The 22,347-nt window shown below is 43.1% G+C and overlaps 2 protein-coding genes across 6 annotated transcripts in view; one reads left to right on the top strand and one right to left on the bottom strand.

The window, feature by feature from the left end:
- CPSF7 (cleavage and polyadenylation specific factor 7) overlaps nt 1–5,405 on the bottom strand; it is a 23,420-nt gene extending 18,015 nt beyond the window's left edge. For all 3 annotated transcript variants that reach the window (XM_087422820.1, XM_004437450.3, XM_004437452.3), the window contains exons 1-2: nt 5,290–5,405; nt 4,561–4,669 (exon numbers count right to left, since the gene is read on the bottom strand). In XM_087422820.1, coding sequence (XP_087278946.1) covers nt 4,561–4,614 — 54 coding nt within the window. In that variant the 5' untranslated portion in view covers nt 4,615–4,669; nt 5,290–5,405. The remainder of the gene's footprint in view (nt 1–4,560; nt 4,670–5,289) is intronic.
- Nucleotides 5,346–22,347, top strand: SDHAF2 (succinate dehydrogenase complex assembly factor 2). 3 transcript variants are annotated; one of them, XM_004437455.3, is made up of 4 exons: nt 5,346–5,559; nt 9,909–10,132; nt 10,216–10,325; nt 21,536–22,347. In XM_004437455.3, exons 1-4 carry the CDS (start codon nt 5,524–5,526, stop codon nt 21,664–21,666), a joined length of 501 nt encoding a protein of 166 aa, XP_004437512.1. In that variant the 5' UTR covers nt 5,346–5,523; the 3' UTR covers nt 21,667–22,347. The 3 variants fall into 3 exon arrangements, with proteins under 3 accessions (XP_004437512.1, XP_087278948.1, XP_087278947.1); XM_087422822.1 differs by lacking the exon at nt 5,346–5,559 and adding an exon at nt 8,709–8,772; XM_087422821.1 differs by lacking the exon at nt 5,346–5,559 and having other exon boundaries at nt 9,794–10,132.

The following is a 22,347-nucleotide window of genomic DNA, read 5'->3' as shown; positions in this document are numbered from 1 at the left end:
ATCAATCAAGGATTTTGAAAGGCAACTTAAAAGGAATAAGGAAACACACTATCTTAGTCAGTGGAACCCAATCAGGATTCCCTCCATGTAGTATTTGTGATTCAGAGATGTGTCTAAATGTTGTAACACAAAAATTACCACTGATAATTGGGTAGCGAACTAACATGCAGATTTGGAAAACTCAGAAATCAAATGTATCACCAGGAAATCCCCCATACTGTAAGCCCAGGCAAACAATCTACTCTTTCAGGGTCCCTCAGAGAACATGAGAGACTCAATCCTGGAAGAAGACCCTGGTGTATGGATTACCTTACCATTTTAAGAAACACAAAAGGATTCAATGAAGGCAAAACTGTCACAAGATTGAGATGGTCTCTCTGGACCATAGAGCCTCAGTTCAAAGTTGGTGGGAAGTGTTCTGATGCAGGGGGCAGGCCCATTGAGGATTTTATTGAAGAAACAACGTAAGTTGTGTTTGGATTTAAATTTGCTAGCAACACCAATCCATTTTACTTATTCAGCTCGGAAAACAGAAAAACCGATAAGGGCCTAAGGTTTTTCAGAAAACCAAATGAGTTGGTGATTTATGCAGTGACCGATTAGGGTAACACAAAACCTAATTCTACAAACTAAGTGAAAAATACAATGTTTTACATGCGTTGATGTTGAAGGTTTCATTCCAGGGAGATTAAAAAGTAAGTATGTACCTAATACTGAATGAGTATCTCAGAAGAATTTTGTGTTTAATAGCATAGGAAGAACTGTGATTGTCTTATGAAGCTTCTTGGTTAACAAGAGTACTAGCAGGATTTTGAATTTACATAAGAACCTCCCCACCGGTATGCTCAAGGTTCCTACCTCCAGCCCCCTTTTCCTGATAGTTGAGGGAATAAAGCCTAGAATTTATTTTTCTCAAAGCAATCTACTTGATACCACTGTTTCTTTTTTTTGTATGTGAGGAAGATTAGCCCTGAGCTAACATCCCTTGCCAATCCTCCTCTTTTTGCTGAGGAAGACTGGCCCTGGGCCAACATTCGTGCCCCTCTTCCTCTACCTGATATGGGACACTGCCACAGCATGGCTTGATGAGCAGCACATAGGTCCGTGCCCAGGATCCAAACCTGCCTACGCTGGGCCACGGAAGTGGAGTATGCGAACCTAACCACTATGCCACCGGGCCGGCGCCCCCATTGTTTCTTTTAATTGTAACCAAAGCTCAAAGTTTTTGGCTTCATAATTACTGTTCTCACGTCACACCCTCCTTCCCTGTCACTGACCATTGCCCTCAACCACCGGGAACAGAAACTCTTTTGAGCACAGGCATCTATTTTTTTCTTCCTTTCACTTCACTAGCCTCAACACAGGGCCTAGCAAACAGAAGTAACTTAATAAATGCTTGTTGCTGGAAGTAAGGAAGAGAACTGGGCCTACTGTGCAAAGCACCTGTCTCAGCACAAGGAACAGAGACAAAACATGCAGCAGAGGGGCAGCTCAGTTGCTTTTCCAGAGTTCTTTCCCCAGCCCAAGAGAGCAACTGTAAATCCCAAGATTCCCGATATAACAGGAGTAAAGGAGCTCCGCTACAGAAGCTTTTGCGGCACAGGTTGTGAGATCAGGGAGTCAGCATCATAGGGTTCCATCTACAAACTGTGGTCATTTTCCACAAGCAAAGTACATGCGATGGGGTTCTTGTGCACAAGTCAGCTTGGGGCCAAGCAGTAAAATTCTTAAAACACTCTAAAACACAATCTGTACTGGCTGCCCTCAGTCTAAGCCTGCTCCTAACAATCCTAACCAGACAGAGTTTTTATCATTTATCAGCCTCCAAATTACACTAAAACCAGCTTTGCCAAAAATTAACTCATTTATGCAGAACAAAGTACCCCCCCCAAACCTTCCATTAAGACTTAAGATATTCAAAAACTACAATTTCTTCAACTTGCCAAGCATCAAGTATTGTCAGTTTGGTATAAATGTTTACTACATTCCACACACTATCTTCAGCCTACTGTAGACCCATAAAAATAGTCCTTTTTAACTAGAGACCAGAGAGCAAATTGTTGAGGTCAATGACTTCTACCCTGACAAAGCAGTGACCATTGGACAAGTCCTGTGTCTCATCTATGACCTACAAGTTATATTGCTTAAGAAATTATGAAATCTCATTTTCTCAGACCAAATGTGGCTAGACTTGTGGTCAAGGCCTCCGTCCTGCCCAGTTTTTTTCCCAAAGTGAATCAGCAGCATTGTTATCAACCCACAGATAAGGAAATTAAGGGGTAAAAAAAGGCTTTTCATTAATAACAGAGAAGAACAAGGGACCCTCCTTCTTTATTTGCTATCTTAATGTTAAAAAATAACCATAACCCATAAATTGTAAAAAATAGTAAAAGTCTGATTCAAAGCAATATGCAAAACTCAGGAAAGCAATGGTCTGTAACTAAATTAATATACTCATCTTTCTCCTTCATTTTTGGTGAGGAAGATTGTCCCTGAGCCAACATCTGTTGCCAATCTTACTCTTTTTGCTTGAGAAAGACTGTCCCTAACATCTGCGCCAATCTTCCTCTACTTTTTGTATGTGGGTCACTGCCACAGCATGGCTTGACAAGCAGTGCAGAGGTCCACACCCAGGATCTGAACCCATGAACCCAGGGCCACCGAAGCTGATTATGTGTCCCAGCCACTACACCACTGGGCCAGACCCACTAAACCTTTCTTTTTATCCATAAATAATTATTTGGCTTCTTTGAAATTAAAAAAAAATTTTCATGTATTTAAGTCCATCAGCAGCCACATGTAGATGACTCCAGTTTACCTGAGAAGACACGAGAAAATGGCTATTACAAAGTATAACTGCTGAGTATAATGGACACAAGGTCATTACATTACTCTACTTTTGTGTGGGTTTTATAATCTCCATGTTAAAAAAGCATAACACAGGGGCCAGCCCCGTGGCTTAGCGGTTAAGTGCACGCGCTCCACTACTGGCGGCCTGGGTTCGGATCCTGAGTGTGCACCAACGCACCGCTTGTCCGGCCATGCTGAGGCCACGTCCCACATACAGCAACTAGAAGGATGTGCAACTACAACATACAACTATCTACTGGGGCTTTGCGGAGAATAAGGGAAAAAAACGAGGAAGACTGGCAACAGATGTTAGCTCAGGGCCTGTCTTCCTCAGCAAGAGGAGGAGGATTGGCGTGGATGTTAGCTCAGGGCTGATCTTCCTCTCACACACACACACACAGAAGATGAAGAAAAAAAAAAAGCATAATATATTAAAAAAAAATTTTTTATGTAAACTTATGCCAAGTGAAAAAAATGGCATGTATCGACCTCTTCTGTTGCCTCATATCAAAGTCAGGGTCCAACCAGGGCACTTGCCTTCTCTAGCCTGTTCTCTGTATCCTCTTACCAGGTCCTCATGTGTACCCATTGACAGATACCAACGGGAAGAACCAGCTTACTCAAGTAGAATGGTGCTGAAAACAATCCAGGTAGATATTAGTAAGTTTTAAATAGAAACTTCGGAACATTTTTGAGATCTGACCTCAAGAGCTCAGAACTGAACATGAGATTATTGCTTCAAAAGAAATTTCCGTATGTTCCTTGATATAACATAAAGAGCCCAACAGATCCAACTTATGGTATATGAGTGAGTCTATACCTGCTTTTTTGTGTGTGTGAGGAAGACAGCCCTGACCTAACATCTGTTGCCAATCCTCCTCTTTTTGCTGAGGAAGACTGGCGCTGGGCTAACATCCATGCCCATCTTCCTCCACTGTATATAGGATGCCGCGACAGCATGGCTTGACAAGCAGTGCGTCTGTGCGCGCCTGGGATCCAAACCTGTGAACCCTGGGCCGCCACAGCACAGCGCCGGCACTTAACTGCTACGGTACCAGGCCGCCCCAGTCTATACCTGCTTTTTATGTGGTTTGTCCAACACCTTTACCCCCACCTCAAAAACTCAGACTCAGCAATAAAATTTATTACACCAAAATGCCTATGGACTTCCCAAGAGTGGACTCAAGGTACTTTCAGGAGGAAGCAAGACATAAAACAATCGGAATGGAGCTGAAATTAAATGTTCAAGTATCTTTTACACTGTTCCTTTCCACTGCCTTATGGGGGAGGGGACTACATTTCTCCAGCCGCAGTCTGAGAATAGCAAAGGAACAGGCTTCACTATGCCCTTGTGAATATGATATCAAACATAACTGATTTTTTAGTGTAGTTCGTCTTGGAGAAGACTGACGTCGAATTTTGGCTTCCTGGAGGAGCAAGTTCCACGGGTTGACTCACCACTCTGTTAAACCTGATTTTTATTGGCTCTTAAAACCTTTAAAATTAAGCCTGGAGGCTTAAATTAACATAAAGCGGAATGGTCCGAAGACTTCCAAGTCTGTGCTAAAGAGAAAATTTTAGACCCAATAGAGGCGAGTTCAGGCCTAGTAAATCCTCAAGGACTGGCACAGCTTGGAACCACTGCAAGTTTGCTGGAAGTGATTCCTCAGCTGATCGAAGAAAATCCCAGGGCTCCCGACGACCCCTCACCTGATTGAACTCCTCGTCGGCGTATATATCAATCAAGTCCACTCCTTCTGACATGGCTCCGGAAGGAAGATCGCGAGCCCGGAGAAGGGACAAAGTAAAAAAGATGCCACTGCGGTATCCAGAAAGAGGCAAGCGTTAGGAGGCATGAGGGTCCCGGCCGGGGAGGAGGGCAATGGTTGCCAGCCTCCCGTCTCCAGAGACGCAGCATCCCGGCAGCCCAAGCTCGGCCCCACCCGCTCCGCCCCGCCCCCGGCCTCGCGCCGCCCCTCGCTCTCTCAGGCCGCCGGGGCTCGCGGGGCTCGCTGCCCATCACCCTCGGGCCCGACCCGAGTTGCGCCGCAGCTGCCCCCGGCCCGACGAGCAAGTCCAGGCCGCGGCTCCTCGGGGCCCGCGAACGGCGCTGCGAAGAACCGCCGCGGCGAGGCCCGCAGCCCCAGCCCGCCGCACCTGCCTAGGCCCCAAGGGGGCCCCGGCTAGAGTCCCCGCGGGTCCCGGAGCTCCAGCCGCCCCCGCTCCCCACCCGGGCCCAGCCCTCGCCCCCGGCTAGGCCCGCCCCGCTCCCTCCCCACACACCCGGCCCGGCGCCCTCGGCCCCCTCCCTCAAAGGCCCGCGCTCCCTCCGCCCGCCGACTCCGGCCGCCCCGAACTCAACCGACCCCCTCCCCGCCTCAGCGCCGGCCCCGAGCCCTCTTCCGGCCCAGCCGGCCCCCGGCCGCGCGCCCCCGTTACCGGGAATATGGCGGCGGCGGCGGCGAGTCCGGACTAGGCCCGAAGCGCGCGAACCGCTCTCGGCCCCAGGTGCCGCCCCCCCCCCCCGCCGCCGGCGTCACACGCACGGCCACTTCCGCCATACGCAGGGACACATCTTCCGGCTCAGGGCCCCTGCGCCGAAGTCGGCGGGGCGGGCGTCCCGGGGTTGCCGGAAGTGGCTGGGTAGCCGGTTTCCGGTGCGGGTCGGGAAAAATGTCGGTGCTCTCCGTGTTCCCCGTTCTGGCGCGGGTGAGGAGATTGGAGTTTCTCCTGGGGTCCTGGGTGGGCCACAGTGGGGACTGAGTGTCGTCTTCCACCGCAGTCATGGAGAGGATCCTGATAGCCAAGGGCAAGGGCGCACTCAAGGAGAGGTCGAGCCTGCCATTTAGGAGGTTCAGGTCACTTCCACCCGTTTCTCAGCCCACTGTGTGCCTGTCTCGTGGAATCGAACAATCAGCCTTGCAACGAGACCCAATTTAGATTTCACCTATTGCCCAGGTCTCTCTGTTCTTAAGTCTCTCTGTTTTTAAGTCTTCTCTGATACCTATTATAATTTCACATCCTATCATAAGATCTTTCTTTTTTTTTAATATAGGCGTTTACCACTGTAAACTTTCTTAGTACTGCTTTTTGCTGCATCTCGTAATCTTTTGTATGTTGTGTTATCGTTTGTCTCAAGATATTTTCTAGTTTTCCTTTTAATTTCTTCTTTGACCCACTTGAACTGTTGCTTGTTCAAGAATGGGTGTGTTGTTCGGTTGTTACAGATCTGTGAATTTTCCAGTTTTCCTTCTGCTGTTGATTTCTGGTTTCATTCCTTTGTGGTCAGAAAATAGAGTTTGTATAATTTCAATCTTTAATTTAAGACTTTTGTAATCTAATATGTGATCTCTCCTGGAGAATGTTCCCAGTGTGCTTGAGAAGAATGTGTATTCTGCTGCTGTTGGGTGGAATGTTCTGTATATGTCTGATTGGTCCATTTGATCTATAGTATTGTTCAAGTTCTCTGTTTCCTTATTGATCTTCTGTCTGGATGTTCTATCCATTATTGAAAGTGGAGTATTGAAATCGCCTACTATTACTGTGTTGCTGTCTATTTCTCCCTTCAGTTTGTCCTGATTCTTTCTTCTGCTTGATCAAGTCTGCTGTTTGTTTCATATATTTTGGTGCTCTGATATCAGTTGCATATATATTTATAATTGTATCTTTCTGGTGAATTGGCACTTTTATCATTATAGAAATCTCTTGTGACAGTTTTTGACTTAGTTTATTTTGTCTGATATCTGTAGAGCCATGTGTGTTCTCTTTTGGTTACAATTTGCCTGGAATATCTTTTTTGATCCTTTCACGTTCAGCCTGTGTGTATTCTTACATCTAAAGTGAGTCTCCTGTAACAGCATATAGTTGGATCTTGTGGGTTTTTTTAAGCCATTCAGCCACTCTATGTCTTATGATTGGGGAGTTTAATACATTTAAATTTGAAATAATTACTGATAGGGAAGGACTTATTATTGCTATTTTGTTCATTGTTTTCTATCTTGTAGCTTTCGTGTCCCTCTTTTCCTCTCTTGCTGTCATCCTTTGTTTCATTGATTTTTTTTTGTAGAGACATACTTTGATTCCTTTCTAATTTTCTATTGTGCATCTTCTGTTTTCTTTGTGATTGTCATGGGCCTTACATAAAACATCTTATAATAATCTTTTTTAAGCTGATAACAATTTAACTTCAATCTCATTCAAAAACTCTGCTCTTTGGGCCGGCCCCGTGGCTTACCAGTTAAGTGCGCACACTCTGCTGCTGGCGGCCCGGGTTCAGATCCCGGGCGTGCACCGATGCACCGCTTCTCCGGCCATGCTGAGGCCGCATCCCACATACAGCAACTAGAGGGATGTGCAGCTATGACATACAACTATCTACTGGGGCTTTGGGGGGAAAATAAATAAATGAATAAAATCTTTAAAAAAAAAAAAACTGCTCTTTTACTCCTCCCCACTTTATGTCATTGATGCCACAATTACATATTTTTATGTTGTGTATCCATTAGCATATTTTTGTAGTTATTTTTTATGTTTTTGTCTTTTAACTTCTATACCAGAATTAAAAGTGATTTACGCATCACCATTACAGTATTACAATATTATGTATTTCTTTCATAGTTACTTTTACCAGTGAGCTTTGCTTTCATATGCTTTTGTGTTGCTGTCTAGTGTTCCTGTGGATCCTTTGGGCTTCTTAAATATCAATGTCTGTTTCTTTCCCCAGATGTGGGAAGTTTGGGGCTATTATTTCTTCAAATAAGCTTTCTGCTCCTTTCTCTCTCTTTTCTCCTTCGGGGACTCCCATAATGTGTATGTTGGTCTGTTTGATAATGTCCCATAAGTCTCTTAGGCTTGGTTCCCTCTTTTTTCTTTTTTTCCTCTGATTGGGTAATTTCAAATGACCTGTTTTCAAGTTTACTTATTCTTTCTTCTGCTTGATCAAGTCTGCTGTTTAACCCCTGTAGGGAATTTTTCGATGCAGTTGTATTTTTCAGTTCCAAATTTTCTGATTACTTCTTTTTAATATTTTTCTTTGTTGATATTCTCATTTTGTTCATGTGTTGTTTTCCTGAGCTCACTGAACATCTTGATGGCAGTTGTTTTGAATTCTTTGTCAGGTAATTCATATACCTCTGTTTCTTTAGGGTCTGTTTCTGGAGATTTATTTTGTTCCTTTGATTGGGCCGTATTTCCCTGTTTCTTCACATCCTTTGCAGCTTTGTGTTGGGATCTATGCATTTGAAAAAACAGCCACCTCTCTCAGTCTTTTCAGACAGGCTTTGTACAAGGAAGGACCTTCACCAATCAGCCCTGCTAGAGAATCTGGAGGCCTCTCAAACCTTTCGTGTGGAGATGCCTTCTCTGGATTTGTGTGTGGAAATTGCCAATTATAGGCATTTGCTGATTTCTTTTTTCAGGAGTTTATAATCGTTTGCTCCCTCTGGTGTCTATCTCTGGTACTGCAGGTTCTCTGGAGCTGCTGCAGGCCTCCCAGCTGACTTGTTCTCAGCAGCCCCCAGGCTTCTAGCGTATCCCAGGTCCCATCAGTGCTGCAGGTTGGCCAAGACAGAAACCAGTCCCTTGGGCAGCTCTTTGAAAAGCAGGAACTTTGGATGCGTGCTCCACTCTTTTCGTTTTCCCCAAGACAGAGGCTGCCAAGCTTTATTGGCTTCTGTCTGCTGTACCATGGGTCCTCCGTGGGTCCTCCATGGGTCCTCTGGAGCAGCAGTAAGCCACCCAGCTCTCTTTGTTCTCAGAGGCCCCCCGCTAGAGTATGCTGGGTCCTGTCAGCACTCTGAGACAGGCAGCCCCCCGAAAGCCAGAATATTGGACACATATTCCAAGTCTTTCCTCCCCAGGGAGAAGCCAGGAGTTGGGAGTTTTCTCCACTTGTTCTGTGCTGAGCCAGGGGTAGGGACTATGGTGAGTGAGTGGGTGCTAGTCCGAATCCTCGCCTTTATTCTCAGCAGCCCCCAACCTGACGCCCTTTCCTGTCAGCACTTAGATTCAGACAAGACAGAAACTACTCAGTCAAGCAGCCCCCTGAAAAGTCTGCACATTGGACGTATGTTTCAGCCTTCTCTTTTCCTCCCCAGGGAGAAGCTGGGAGCTGGGAGTTTTCTCCAATCACACTGTGCTAAGCTGAGGGGAGGGCCTATGATGAATGAGTGCCACAAATTTTTCTTCTAGCTTTTTTTTTCCTTTTTTTTTTTTGAGGAAGATTGGCCCTGTGCTAACATCTGTTGCCAATCTTCTTCTTTTTCTTTTTTCTCCCCAAAGCCCCAGTACATAGTTGTGTATCACAGTTGTAGAGTTGTTAGTTGTAGAGTTGTAGCTCTTCTATGTGGGATGCGGCCTCAGCATGGCTTGATGAGCGGTGCATAGGTCCGCACCCAGGATCCAAACTGGTGAACCCCAGGCCACTGCAGTGGAACATATGAACTTAACCACTATGCCACCGGGCCAGCCCGATTTCTTCTAGCTTTGATGCAGCTGGTTTTGTGCTTGCCTGGGGTTCAGGAGCCTTTAATCTGGTTTCTGGATTTCTCATAAAGGGAATTGGTCTGTGTATTGTTGAGTTGGTACCTCCGTGGTAAGAGAGTGTGGGCTTCCCATTACACCATCTTGCTGATGTCATCAACTTCTCATTGCATCTTGATAGTTTTTGCCTTTGAGGGATTAGGGACCATGCTATCACTGGGTGCTCAGATTTTAACACAGGCCAGTGACTAGAATACAAACCATACCATAAGAATTTTAAGGGAATGCAAAGGAAGGAGAAAATATTTTTGCTGGGAGAATTTTTGGAAAGGCACTGGTTAAGAACATGCTTGCAGTTAGTACTAGGTTCCAGTTTTAATTGCAGTTACTATTTGGGTGACCTTGATAAGTTATTTAACCTCTCTGAACCTCAGTTTCCTAAGCCATAAAATGGGGCGGTATCAGCATAATTTTTTAAGGACTAAATGAGATTGAATGCATTTTGCCCCTAGTAAGTTGAGTGAATGACAATGATGGCTGTTGTTATTATAAAGATGTTTGTGGTTTATTTGTTTCAGACACTTGCTCTGTCAAGGCGCCACCTAGTGTCTCCCTTGGTCAGCGTGACATCATTCAGACGCTTCTACAGAGGTGACAGCCCGACAGATTCCCAAAAAGACATGATTGAAATCCCTTTGCCTCCATGGCAGGAGCGAACTGATGAATCCATAGAAACCAAGAGAGCCCGCCTGCTCTATGAGAGCAGAAAGAGGGGAATGTTGGAAAACTGCATTCTGCTGAGGTAGGGGGATAGGAGTCTTGGTGTCACTTCTCTTTGATTGGAGACAGCCTTTTCAGCTTCTTTCTCTCCTTTCTTGTTTTTAGCCTCTTCGCTAAAGAGCATCTGCACCATATGACAGAGAAACAGCTGAACCTCTATGATCGCCTGATTAATGAGCCCAGTAATGACTGGGATATTTACTACTGGGCTACAGGTACTGGACATGATAAGCAGCGTAATGTGAAAAATAGGATGACTTGGGCTGGTCTGGATGACTCTGGAATTGTATCTTAGGCAATTTGTTTTCTTTGATTCATGCCATAGACACTCAAACCGAACACTCTTCAAATTTTTCCAGAGTGTGCAAAATTTGTTTTATTAATTAAGGTTCTTTGTTTGCAAACAGTAGAAATCTAACTTAAGCAAAAAGGGAATTTGGTGGAATTGTATGGGAAGTTCACAGTATCAAAGGGAAAGTTGAAGAAAAACCAGTTAGAGAATGGAGTGGAACCAGACAGCTCTATAAATCTGCATAGCGGGCCGGCCCCGTGGCTTAGCAGTTAAGTGTGCGCGCTCCGCTGCTGGCGGCCCGGGTTCGGATCCCGGGTGTGCACCGAGGCACCGCTTCTCTGGCCATGCTGAGGCCGTGTCCCACATACAGCAACTAGAAGGATGTGCAGCTATGACGTACAACTATCTACTGGGGCTTTGGGGGGAAAAAAATTAATTAATTAATTTAAAAAAATCTGCATAGCAAGACTTTCTTGGTAGTCTCCCTCTGGCACTGCCTTTGTAAGGAATGAATGCTAACTATGTGTAGTTAGGATTAGCTTTGACTATGAGTAAAAAAAAAAAATCCCCAACAACAATGGCTTAAACAAGACAGAACTAGATTTCTCTGTTTCATGACAGAAGTCCAGAAGTAGGCACTTCAGAGTGTACAGAGTAGCTTCAAAAAGTCATAAGGTTCAGATTCCTCTTGACTTGCCACTCCTTCATCCTCCACGTGTCATCTACCTCATGATCCAAGATGGCTGCTGAAGCTCTATCTGTCTTGTCCGTATTTTAGCCAGGACAAAAGCGTGCGGAAGAGCACACCCCGTACTCTACGGATCCTTCTCAGGAAATTGTACACCATTCTTGTACTTATTTTTCGTTGGCCACAGTTGATCACATGACTACGCCTAGCCATAAGGAAGAAATAATATAGTCTATTCCATGTGCCCAGCTAAATTGGGAATTCTATTATCAACGAAACATGGGAGAGTGGATATCAGGGGACATCTCATCATTTCTGTCACACTCTGGATCTCCTGTCTTTGTGTTTCCACTCAATGTTTGTATCATAAAATAGACGCCGTTCTGTAGGTTCCAAGTATAAAGTGTGATAATACAGCGTCTAGAGGTTTATACAACCATTGGGAAGCCCTCAAAAGTGTAAAATATCCATCTGGCCCTTTATAGAAAATGTTTGCCCTGACTTAGCATAATGCATTTGAGAGTCATCTGTGTTGTTCATATTGAGTAGAATTCCATCCAGTGGATGTACCATGGTTGGTTTATCCATTGACCAGTTGAGAGACATTTGGGTTGTCTCCAGTTTTAGGTCATTATGAGTAAAGTCACTATAAACGTTTGCATACTGGTTTTTGCGAACACAGGTTTTAGTTTTTCTCGGGTAAATACCCAGGAGAAGGATTGCTGGGTCACGTGGTTAGGTGTATGTTTAACTTTATAACGAACTTTTTCTGTAATAGGCCAGATAGTAACGTAGGCTCCGCATTCTCTGTCGTACGTATTCAACTCTGCCGTCATAGCACGCAAGCAGCCATAGACAATAGAAAAACAAATGAGTGTAACTGTGTTCCAATAAAACTTTATTGATGGACACTAAACTTTGAATTTCTTATAATTTTTGTGTGTCACAAAATACATTTGATGTTTTTTTCCCTCAACCATTTAAAAATCATTCTTAGCTCACAGTCCATACAAAAACAGGCAACAGGCCATAGTTTGCTGACTCCTGTTCTATACAAGAGGCCAGACTCAAAGACTACATACTGTGTGATTTCGTTATATGATATTCTGGAAGAGGCAAAACCATAGGGGCAGAAATCAGACCAGTGATTGCCAGGGACTGGTGTGAAGGGAGGGGCTGATGTTCTACATCTTTATCAGCACTTGGTATTATCTGTGTTTGTTTTTAGCCACTCAAAGGAGGATGTAGTGATACATCACTGTAGTTTTAATTGGCAATGACTAACGATATTGAGGATCTTTTCAAGTGCTTATTTGCCATTCGTGCATCTTTGGTGACATGTCTTTTCAAATCTTCCCCCCATTGGGTTGTTTGTTTTCTTATTATTGAATTTTTTTTTTTTATAATTTTATTTATTTATTTTTCCCCCAAAGCCCCAGTTGTACGTCATAGTTGCACATCCTTCTAGTTGCTGTATGTGGGACGCGGCCTCAGCATAGCCGGAAAAGCGTGCGTTGGTGCGTGCCCGGGATCTGAACCCCGGGCCGCCAGCAGCGGAGCGCGCGCACTTAACCACTAAGCCATGGGGCCGGCCCTTATTATTGAATTTTGAGTCTTCTTTATTCCAGATTCAAGGCCTTTATCAGAGACGTGTCTTGCAAATTTTTTCTCCTTATCTCTGGAGACATTTTCATTTCATTTCATTTTCTTTTCTTTTCATTTTCTTAACGTTGTGTTGCAAAGAGCAGTTTTTAATTTTGGTGAAGTTCAGTGTATCAGTTTTGTTTAGTGGGTTGTGCTTTTGGTATTGTGTCTGAGAACTTTGCCTGATCCAAAGTCACAAAGATTTTCTGTTTCTTTCTAGGAATTTTAGAGGTTTTAGAATCAGCTGTTCAATTTCTCCAAAAAAACAAAGAGATCCTACTTGGACTTTGATTGGGGTTGTGTTAAATCAGTAGATCAGTTTGGAAGGATTCTTTTAACAATTTAGAATCATCTAATCTATTAACACACTATATCTCCTGTTATTTAGGTCTTCTTTGATTTCTTTAATCAGTGTATTACTGTTGCTGCATGATAAATTACCCCAACATTTATTGGCTTAAAACAACCCACATTTATTATCTCATAGTGTCTGTGGGTCTGGAATCCAGGCATGGCTTAGCTGGGTCCTATGCCTCAGTCTGTCTCGAGGTCACAATCAAGGTGTCAGCCCAGGCTCTGGAGGCTCATTTGGAGGCTCAACTAGGGAAAGATTACTTCCAAGCCCTCCCTGGTGTTGGCAGAATTCAGTTCCTCACAGGCTCTTCACCTGCAGGCCTCAGTTTCTTGCTGAGGCCTGTAGGTTGTTGCCTACAGGCCTCCTTCTGTTCCTTGTCACAAAGGCCTCTCCTACATGGCAGCTTGCTTCATCAAAGTACACAAGCTGAGAAGGCAATAGAGTCTACTAGCAAGGTGGAAGGCAGAATGTTTTGTAACCTAATCACAGAAATGACGTTCCATCATCTTTGCCATATTATGTTGGTTAGAATCAAGTCATTAGGTCCAGCCACACTCAAGGGGAGGGGACCACACGATGGTGTGGTACCAGGAGGCGGAGATCACTGGGGACCATCCTAGAAGTCTGCCTGCTGCAATCAGTGCTTTTGAGTTTTCAGCATATTTTGTACCTATTTTGCTAGACTTAACCTATATATATATATAAAATATTTTGGTGTATATATTTTGGTTATATATATTTTGGTGCTGTTATAAATGGTACTTTTTAAAAATTTTTGATTTCCCATTATTGCTAGAATGTAGAAATACAATTGGTTTTTGTATATTGACTTTGTATACTGTGACCTTGCTAAACTCACTTAGTTCTAGAAGCGTTTTTATAGATTCCTTGGTATTTTCTGTGTGGACAGTTGTATCATCTGTGATCAGAGGTGGTTTTCTTTCTTCTTTCCCAATCTGTATACCTTTTGTATCTTTTACTTGCCGTACTGCACTGTCTAGGACCTTCCGGTGTAATGTTGAATAGCAGCAGTGAGAACAGGCATCGTTGCCTTGTTCCCTGTGTTAGGGGGAAAGTATTCAATCTTTTACCATTAAATATAATGTTAGCTGTAGGTTGGTTATAAATGCCTTTTATCAGATTGAGAAAATTTTCCTTCCATTTCTAGTATATTGAGTGTTTTATCATAAATAGATGTTGAATTTTGTCAGGTGCTTTCTATGCATCTATAGAGATGATCATTTCTTTAGCGATGTGATTTTTTTCCTTTAGTTTATTGATATGATGAATTTTTGATTGATTTTCAAATATTGAACCAACCTTGCATTCCCAGGATAAACACCACATGATTTGATTTACTGATATTTTGGAGAAGTTCTTTGTATTTGTTCATGAGGGATATTGGTGTATAGTTTTCTTGTAATGTCATCATCTGGTTTTGATCAAGGTAATACTGGCTTCATAAAATGATTTGTAAAGTGCTCTCTCATCTTCCATTTTCTGGAAGAATTTGTATAGAATTGGTTTTATTGCTTCCTTAAATAGTTGATAGATTTTGCTAGTGAAACCATCTGGATCTGGGGTTTTCTTTGTTGAAAGTTTTTAACGGTAAAGTCAAATGTTTTTTAATAGATATGGAACGATTGAGGTTATCTATTTCTTTCTTTCTTTTTTTTTTTGTGAGGAAGATCAGCCCTGAGCTAACAGCCATGCCAATCCTCCTCTTTTTGCTGAGGAAGACCGGCCCTGAGCTAACATCTATTGCCAATCCTCCTTCTTTTTTTCCCTTTTTCTCCCCAAAGCCCCAGTAGATAGTTGTATGTCATAATTGCATATCCTCCTAGTTGCTGTATGTGGGATGCCACCTCAGCCTGGCTGGACAAGCGGTGTGTCGGTGCACGCCCGGGATCCGAACCTGGGCCGCCAGTAGCGGAACGCGCGCACTCAACCACCAAGCCACAGGGCCGGCCCCAAGGTTATCTGTTTCTTCTTGGGTGAGATTTGATAGTTTATGTCTTTCAATAAATTTGCCCATCTTGCATAAGTTGTTGAATGTATGGACATAAAGTTGTTTGTAATATTCCCTTTATTTTTTGCGTTCTTTTTTTTTTTTTTTAACGCTTCAGTGCATGCTTGTATATCCTAGTTTTTGGTTTTTAGTTCTCTGTATGAGCCACCACCACAGTATGATGACTGACAGACGGGTGGTGTGGTTCCTCAACCGGGAAACAAACCCAGGCCGCGGCAATGAAGGCGCTGATTCTTAACCACTAGACCACCAGGGCTGGCTCCCCTTTTTCTTTTAATGTCTAAGGCGCTGTAGTGATGTCTCTAATTTCTTTCTATCGGTGATTTCTGGGGATTTTTTCTTGATCAGTCTGGCTAGAAGTTTATCAGTTTTATTTATCTTTTGAAAGAACCAGCTTTTGATTTCATCAATTTTCTCTATTTTTCTGTTTTTAATTTCATTGACTTCTACTCTTATCTTCATTATTTCCTTTCTTTTGCTTTCATTGGGCTTAATTTGCTCTTTTTCTAGTTTCTTAAGGTCGAAGCTCAGCTAATTGACTTGACATCTTCTGTTCCCCTATAAGCATTTAATGCTATAAATTACCCTCCAAGTACTGCTTTAGCTTCATGTAACAAATTTGGATATATTTTCATTTTCATTTAATTCAAAATATTTTCTAATTTCCCTTGTGACTTCCTCTTTGACCCATGAGTTATTTAGAAGTATGTTTAATTTTCAAATATTCTGGGATTTTCCAGATATTCTTCTCTTATTCCATTGTAACAATGGAACATATGTTGTATAATTTCACCTCTTTTACATTTCTTGAAATTTGTGTTATGGCCTGAAATGTGGGTGTCTTGATAATGTTCCTGTGCACTTATTTGAACATAATGTGTGTTCTGCACTTGTGGGTGAAGCATTCTATAAATCTCACCTAGGTCAAGTTGGTTGACGTTGTTCTTCGTGTCTTCTGTGTTCTGACTGATTTTCTCTGTCCTTGCTCATCAATTACAAAGAGAGTTGAAATCTCCCAACTATAATTGTAGACTCGGTAATACTCCTTTCATTTCTCTCAGCTTTTGCTTTATGCATTTTGAAACTCTGTTATTATGTGAAGACACACTTAGGATTGTTATATCTTCTTAATGAATTGACCCCTTTATCATTACATAATGTCCATCTTTATCGCTGGTAATATTCCTTGTTCTGAAATGTCTGATAGTAATATAGACACTCTAGTTTTCTTTTGATTAGTGTTTGCATGGTATGTGTTTTTCCATCTATATTAGTTTTCCATTGCTAGGTAATAAATTACCACAAACTTAGCAACTTTATTTATTTCTTTATTTTTTTGGTAAGGAAGATTGGCTCTGAGCTAACAATCTATTGCCAATCTTCCTCTTTTTGCTTGAGGAAGATGGTCCCTGAGCTAACAGCTGTGCCAGTTTTCCTCTAATCTTGTATGTGGGATGCTGCCACAGCAGCTCGTGATGAAGTGGTGTGTAGGTCCGCACACAGGATCTGAACCTGCGAACCCTGGGCCGCCAAAGCAGAGCATGCGCATTAACCACTATGCCACTGGGCTGGCCCCCAACTTAGCAACTTTAAACAAGACCTGTTTATTAGTTCATAGTTCTGTAGGTCAGAAGCTGTGCCCAGATCTCCCGTTCTGAAATCAGTGTCAGCTGTTCTACATTCCTGTCTGGAGGCTCATTCAGGGTGTTAGGGGAATTCATTTTCTTGCAGTTGTAGGGCTGAGATCTCATTGTCTTGCTAGCTGTGGGTCTCTTTCAGCTCCTGGAGGCCACTCTCAGGTCCTTGCCACTTGGCCCCCTCCAGCTCAGCAATGGAGATCCGCCCTCCCATTGATTCCCTCTCATGCTTTAAATCTCCCTGACTTCCCCATCTGCTACCAGCTGGAGAAAACTGCTTTTAAAGAGCTCATGTGGTTAGGTCAGAGCCACCTGGATAATTTCCCTGTCCTAAGGTTGACTGTGTCATATAACATAACCTGATCATGGGAGGGAAAATCATGATATTCACAGTCCTGGGGATTACGCAGGGCTTGTATATCAGGAGAGAGGGAAATACTGGGGGCCAACTCACAAGTCTTCCTACCACAGCATTCTCTTACTTTTACCGTATCTCTGTCTTTTGTATGCAATCTTATAGTCTCTGTCTTTCCTTTGATGTGTTTTGGCCACTTACATATCATGAGTTATCAACGTGGTTGAACTAAAAGCTACCATCTTTTTATTTGTCTCCTACTTATTCGTTTGTTTTTTGTTCCTTTTTACCTCTATTTCTGTGGGGGTTTTTTATTTAGTATTTTTATGTCGTTTTACCTCCACTGTTGGCTTGTTATTTGTACCTGTCTTTACAATTTTTTTAGTGGTTGCCCTAGGGTTTACAGTATACATCTTTAATTCCTCACAGTCTCCCTTCAAGTGTTATTGTACTGCTTCCTGTATAATGCAAGAACTTGACACCAGTGTCCTCCAATTCCTCCCTCCCATCTGTTGTGCTATTGTTGTCATATTTTTTGCTTATGCTGTAAGCCTACACTACATTTCTATCGTTTTGCTGTAAACAGTTATCTTTAGAGTTATTTAAAATAAGGAAAAGAATACAAGATGTAGTTTATATTTGCCTTCATTTTTACCGTTTCGGGAGATCTTCATTTCTTTACGTCAGTCCATTTCTGTCAGTATCATAGTCTCTTCTGCCTGAAGAACTTCCTTTAGTATATCTTGTAGTGCAGGTCTGCTGTTATGAATTCTCTTGGCTTTTTTTAATCACTTTCAAAAGATATTTCCAGCGGATATAGAATTACAGGTTCACAATTTTTTTTTCAGTACTTTACATGTACACACTTCTTTTGCTAGGTTCTTTGTGTGCAGGATCCAGTCTGTCTGGTTAGGAGTTGAGCTGGATTTGGGTTTGTTGTTGCTTTGATTACCTTCAGTGTTACACCTCCTTCAAATTCTTCGATCATTACCATGTACCGTTTTCTGGTTTGCATAGTTTCTGACAAGAGGTCAGCTATGTCTTTATTCCTTTGTATATAATGTATCTTTTCTTTCTGAATGTTTTCAGTATTTCCTCTTTGGTTTTTAGCTGTTTGAATATGATGTGTCTAAGTGTTTGTTTTTGGTATTTATCCTGCTTGGGTAGCTTGAATCTGTGCTTTTATACCTTCCATTATTGTTGGAAAATTCTGTCATTATCTCTTCAGATATTTCTGCTGCCTTGTTCTCTCCCTCTTTTTCTTCTGGGATTCCAGTTACACTTAGATGAGGCTGTTTGATGGTGTCCCACAGCTTTTGGATTCTCTATTTTGTGTCTTTCACTCTTTTCTCGTTATGTATCAGTTTGCGTAATTTGTATTGGTAATATCTATTGACTGTCTTCCAGTTCACTAATTCTTTCCTTGACCGTGTCAAATCTTATGATGAGCCTTTTGAGATCATTCTGCTTATTTGCTACTGTATTTTTATTTTTAACGTTTCCATTTGACTTTTACAGTTTCCATCTCTCTGCTGGAATTCCTCATCTGTTCATACATTTTGTCTACTTTTTCCACTAGAGCCTTTAACATAGTAGTCATAGTTACTTTTTATTTAAATTCCCCGTCTGATAGTTCTAACATCTGGGTCATCCCTGAGTCTGTTTCTGTTGATTGCTCTGTCCCTTCACAGTGTGGTGTTTTTCTTCTTTTGTGTATCTCATATTTTTTATTTATTTATTTATTTTTGGTGAGGAAGATGCTCCCTGAGCTAACATCTGTGCCAGCCTTGCTCTATTTTGTATGTGGGATGCCTGCCACAGCATGGCTTGATGAGCAGTGTGTAGGTTCGTGCCCAGGATCCAAACCCACAAACCCTGGGCCACCAAAGGGGAGCATGCGAACTTAACCACTGCACCACTGGGCCAGCCACTGTATCTCATAATTTTTTTTTTTTATTGATGTCATAACATTTTATAACATTGTGAACTTTTAGTTGTACATTATTGTCAGTCACTGTATAAATACATCCCTTCACCCCTTGTGCCAACCCCCCAACCCTCTTCCCACTGGTAACCACCAAACTGTTCTCTCTGTCCGTGTGTTAGTTTATCTTCCACATATGAGAGAGCTCATCCAGTGTTTGTCTTTCTCTGTCTGGCTTATTTCACTTAACATAATACCCTCCAGGTCCATCCATGTTGTTGCAAATGGGCCGATTTTTTCCTTTTTTATGGCTGAATAGTATCCCATTGTATATATGTATACCACATCTTCTTTATCCACTCATCAGTCAAGGGACACTTAGGTCACTTCCACTTCTTGGCTATGGTGAATAATGCTGCAGTGAACATAGGGGTGCGTAAGCTTCTTTGGGTTGTTGATTTCAAGTTCTTTGGATAGATACCCAGTAGTGGGATAGCTGGATCATAAGGTAGTTCTACTTTTAATTTTTTGTGTATCTCATAATTTTTGATTGAATGTTAGATATCATGAGTAAGACAGTGAAGACTGAGGTAAATAGTATTTATGCCTAGAAGTGGGCATGCTTCTTCTGCTAGGCTGGTAATATGGGGATCAAGTCAATCTCGTTAGGAGTTAAGCTCACTTTGGCTTTTGTTATTGTTTTGGTTCCCTTCAGTGCACCACCAGCCTCTGTTGTTACCATGTGCTTAGGTGGGGGGTGAGTTTCCAGAGGGTGTTTCTCAGTGTTCCTGTTCTACCCTCAGCTTTCAGCCTTCCTGTATTTCTGTGCCTCAGGGGGAATCTCTGTCCATGCTCTTGCCCTCCTCCAGTGGTAGATTCCTGTTGCTTTCCACTTGGTGCTTGTAAGTTTGGGGAGGGAAGATTGAGAGGGTATTCTCTGTTACCTGGTCTAGCTTCAGTCCCTGTGGCCCTGGGCCTGTGGGGTGGGCTCTCTCAGTGATCCTGCCCATCCCACAAAGGTGGAGGATTTTTTTCTTTTACCTTTCCACCAGCCCAAATGGGTCCTCTCATGTGCCCTGTAGGAGACAGGATTCACTGACCTACTCCCGGTCTCTGAGGCTTTTGTTCCGTAGAGGAGAAGGGCTGGGCTTTATGCTTTTTTTCTTGCAGTGTTGGCTGCTCCCCTCCCCCTGGCCTGCATCACTGAGTGAGGCTCTGTCCAGTCTCCTCTCTGAACCCTGTCTTTGTCTGGAGCATACTCAGTGGAGGTTTGTTGAGAAGATCCTGCAGGTGGGCACGAACTCCCCTTGTGTCTGAGGCTCCCAGGACTTTTATGCTCTCATGCTAGCCTACACTTGGCTGTTAGCAGTTCATAGAAAGTTTTAGCCGAATTCTTCTTACCTGGATGTATGGTGCCCAGTGTCTCTTCTTCCTGTGCCCTTTCTCAGGTAAGCGAGTGCTCATGTCCAGTTTGTCTCTTGAGGGACTTCTCTTTCCTTAAATTTTATTCTGCTTGGTTGCCCTGTGACCTCAGCTCTCGATGACTTCAAGAAAGTTATAATATTTGTAGTTTATCTGACTTTTTCTTGTTAGCATGAATGCAGTGTTCTTTCCAACTTTCAGCATCCTGGGAGGAATCCTAAACCTCCTTGGTCTTATTTTGATTGTCACAAAAAAGCAGATGCCAGGCTTGTGCTGAGTGAGAGGGAATCAGACTTTGTTTTGAGGACCTCCCTCTCCCAGCCTTGTAGCTAGTCTTGGTAGGAGGCTCATTCCAGAGCATGTTACGTAAGCTCTCCCAGTGGGAGGCTTTGCTTGTAATTTGAATCTTAAGTAAGTGTCTCAAGGGTGGAAGGAGGTGGGCAGCGCACTGCCAGACTCCCAGCAGTGGACTGGCATTCTCATTTCTTCAACTCAGTGTCTTTGTTGCTTGTCCATTCACATCTGGTTCTCCAGGTTCATGTCAATTTTGTGTGCCTCTAATAGCCTTCCAATAAATTCCTTTTTGCTTAAGTTTACCAGAGTTACTAGGTTCTGTCACTTACAACCAAGGACTTTTGCCTCAGGAAATTTATAGACTGGACGGGGAAACACAATACCCAGAAAACTGAAATACCAAATGCAGAGCAAAATAGTACAGTCAAGACTGGACAGGCCAAGGGTCAGCGAACTTGTTCATCAAAGCCCAGAGAGTCAATATGTGAGGCTTGCGGCCACATGGTCTCGCTTGCAACTACTTAACTCTGCCATCGTAGCACAAAAGCCGCCACGGACAATATGTAAACAAATGGGAGCAGCTGTTCCAGTAAAAGTGTTTACAAATACAGGCTGCCGTAGGTTGCCAACTCCTGGTATAGACTACCCTGTATATTTAGAGGAAGAATCAAGACGGTCTGTGTATCTACTGTGGCTCTTAGTGAAGACCACAGTTTTAAGTTTCAAGATCCTGAGTATTGACTGGCCAACATACATAATTATTTTTGCCTATTCTTCTCTTTCAGAAGCAAAACCAGCACCAGAAATATTTGAGAATGAAGTCATGGCACTGCTGAGGGACTTTGCAAAAAACAAAAACAAAGAGCAGAGACTGCGTGCCCCCGATCTCGAATACCTCTTTGAAAAGCCACACTGAGCTGTGCGCCCCTGCCTGCCTGGCCTCAGTCTGCGGACCCTCACTGCTTACGATGGATATGGCCTTGCTTTCCTGCATGTCCTTAGACACTCAGCCCACCTGGACCGTTCGTCCTGCCTCAAAGAATGGACCCACCTCTCTCCCAGGACGTGTAAATGTTCAGTGTGTCTCGTTCTAATGCTTTCTTGTGCAGTTCTCAAAAGCAGGATGTCAGTGTTGCCAGCCTTGGCCACAGGAGGGCACTGTGGGGGAAGCTATTGTGCTGGCTCATTGCTTCAACCAGGAGCGTGCTCAGTGAAAAGAGGCAGCCGGCTGCGGGTGCTGTATGGAAAGCTACCCTGAGCGGCCCAGAGCTTTGTTCAAGTGAAATTCCCCCTTTCCAACCTGATATGGTTTTCTGCCAAGGGAAGCTGATCAAAGCCCCTTGAGCTGAATCCTTCAAAGGCGCAGCAGGCAGAATGAGGGCGGCAAGGAGGAATGGTGTGGGCATGCTGCTTAGGAGTCAACATCCCCATCAGATATTCTCTGAAATGTTCACTCTGTAAGCTGAACGGTAATGGAATATTAAAGAATATCTAAAAAAGGAAAGTCACAATTCCCCAACCCTCACACAACTAGTTTAATTTTGTCTATTCTCATATAATTCATAGTCCTATGTTTATAAAGTTTTACAAGATCACA

Source organism: Ceratotherium simum, chromosome 34 (assembly GCF_057802395.1).
Source record: "Ceratotherium simum simum isolate JZ-2026a chromosome 34, ASM5780239v1, whole genome shotgun sequence".
Lineage (NCBI taxonomy): Eukaryota > Metazoa > Chordata > Mammalia > Perissodactyla > Rhinocerotidae > Ceratotherium > Ceratotherium simum.
The sequence above is the reverse complement of the archived record's forward strand: the minus strand, read 5'-3'. Positions and strand labels throughout refer to the sequence as shown.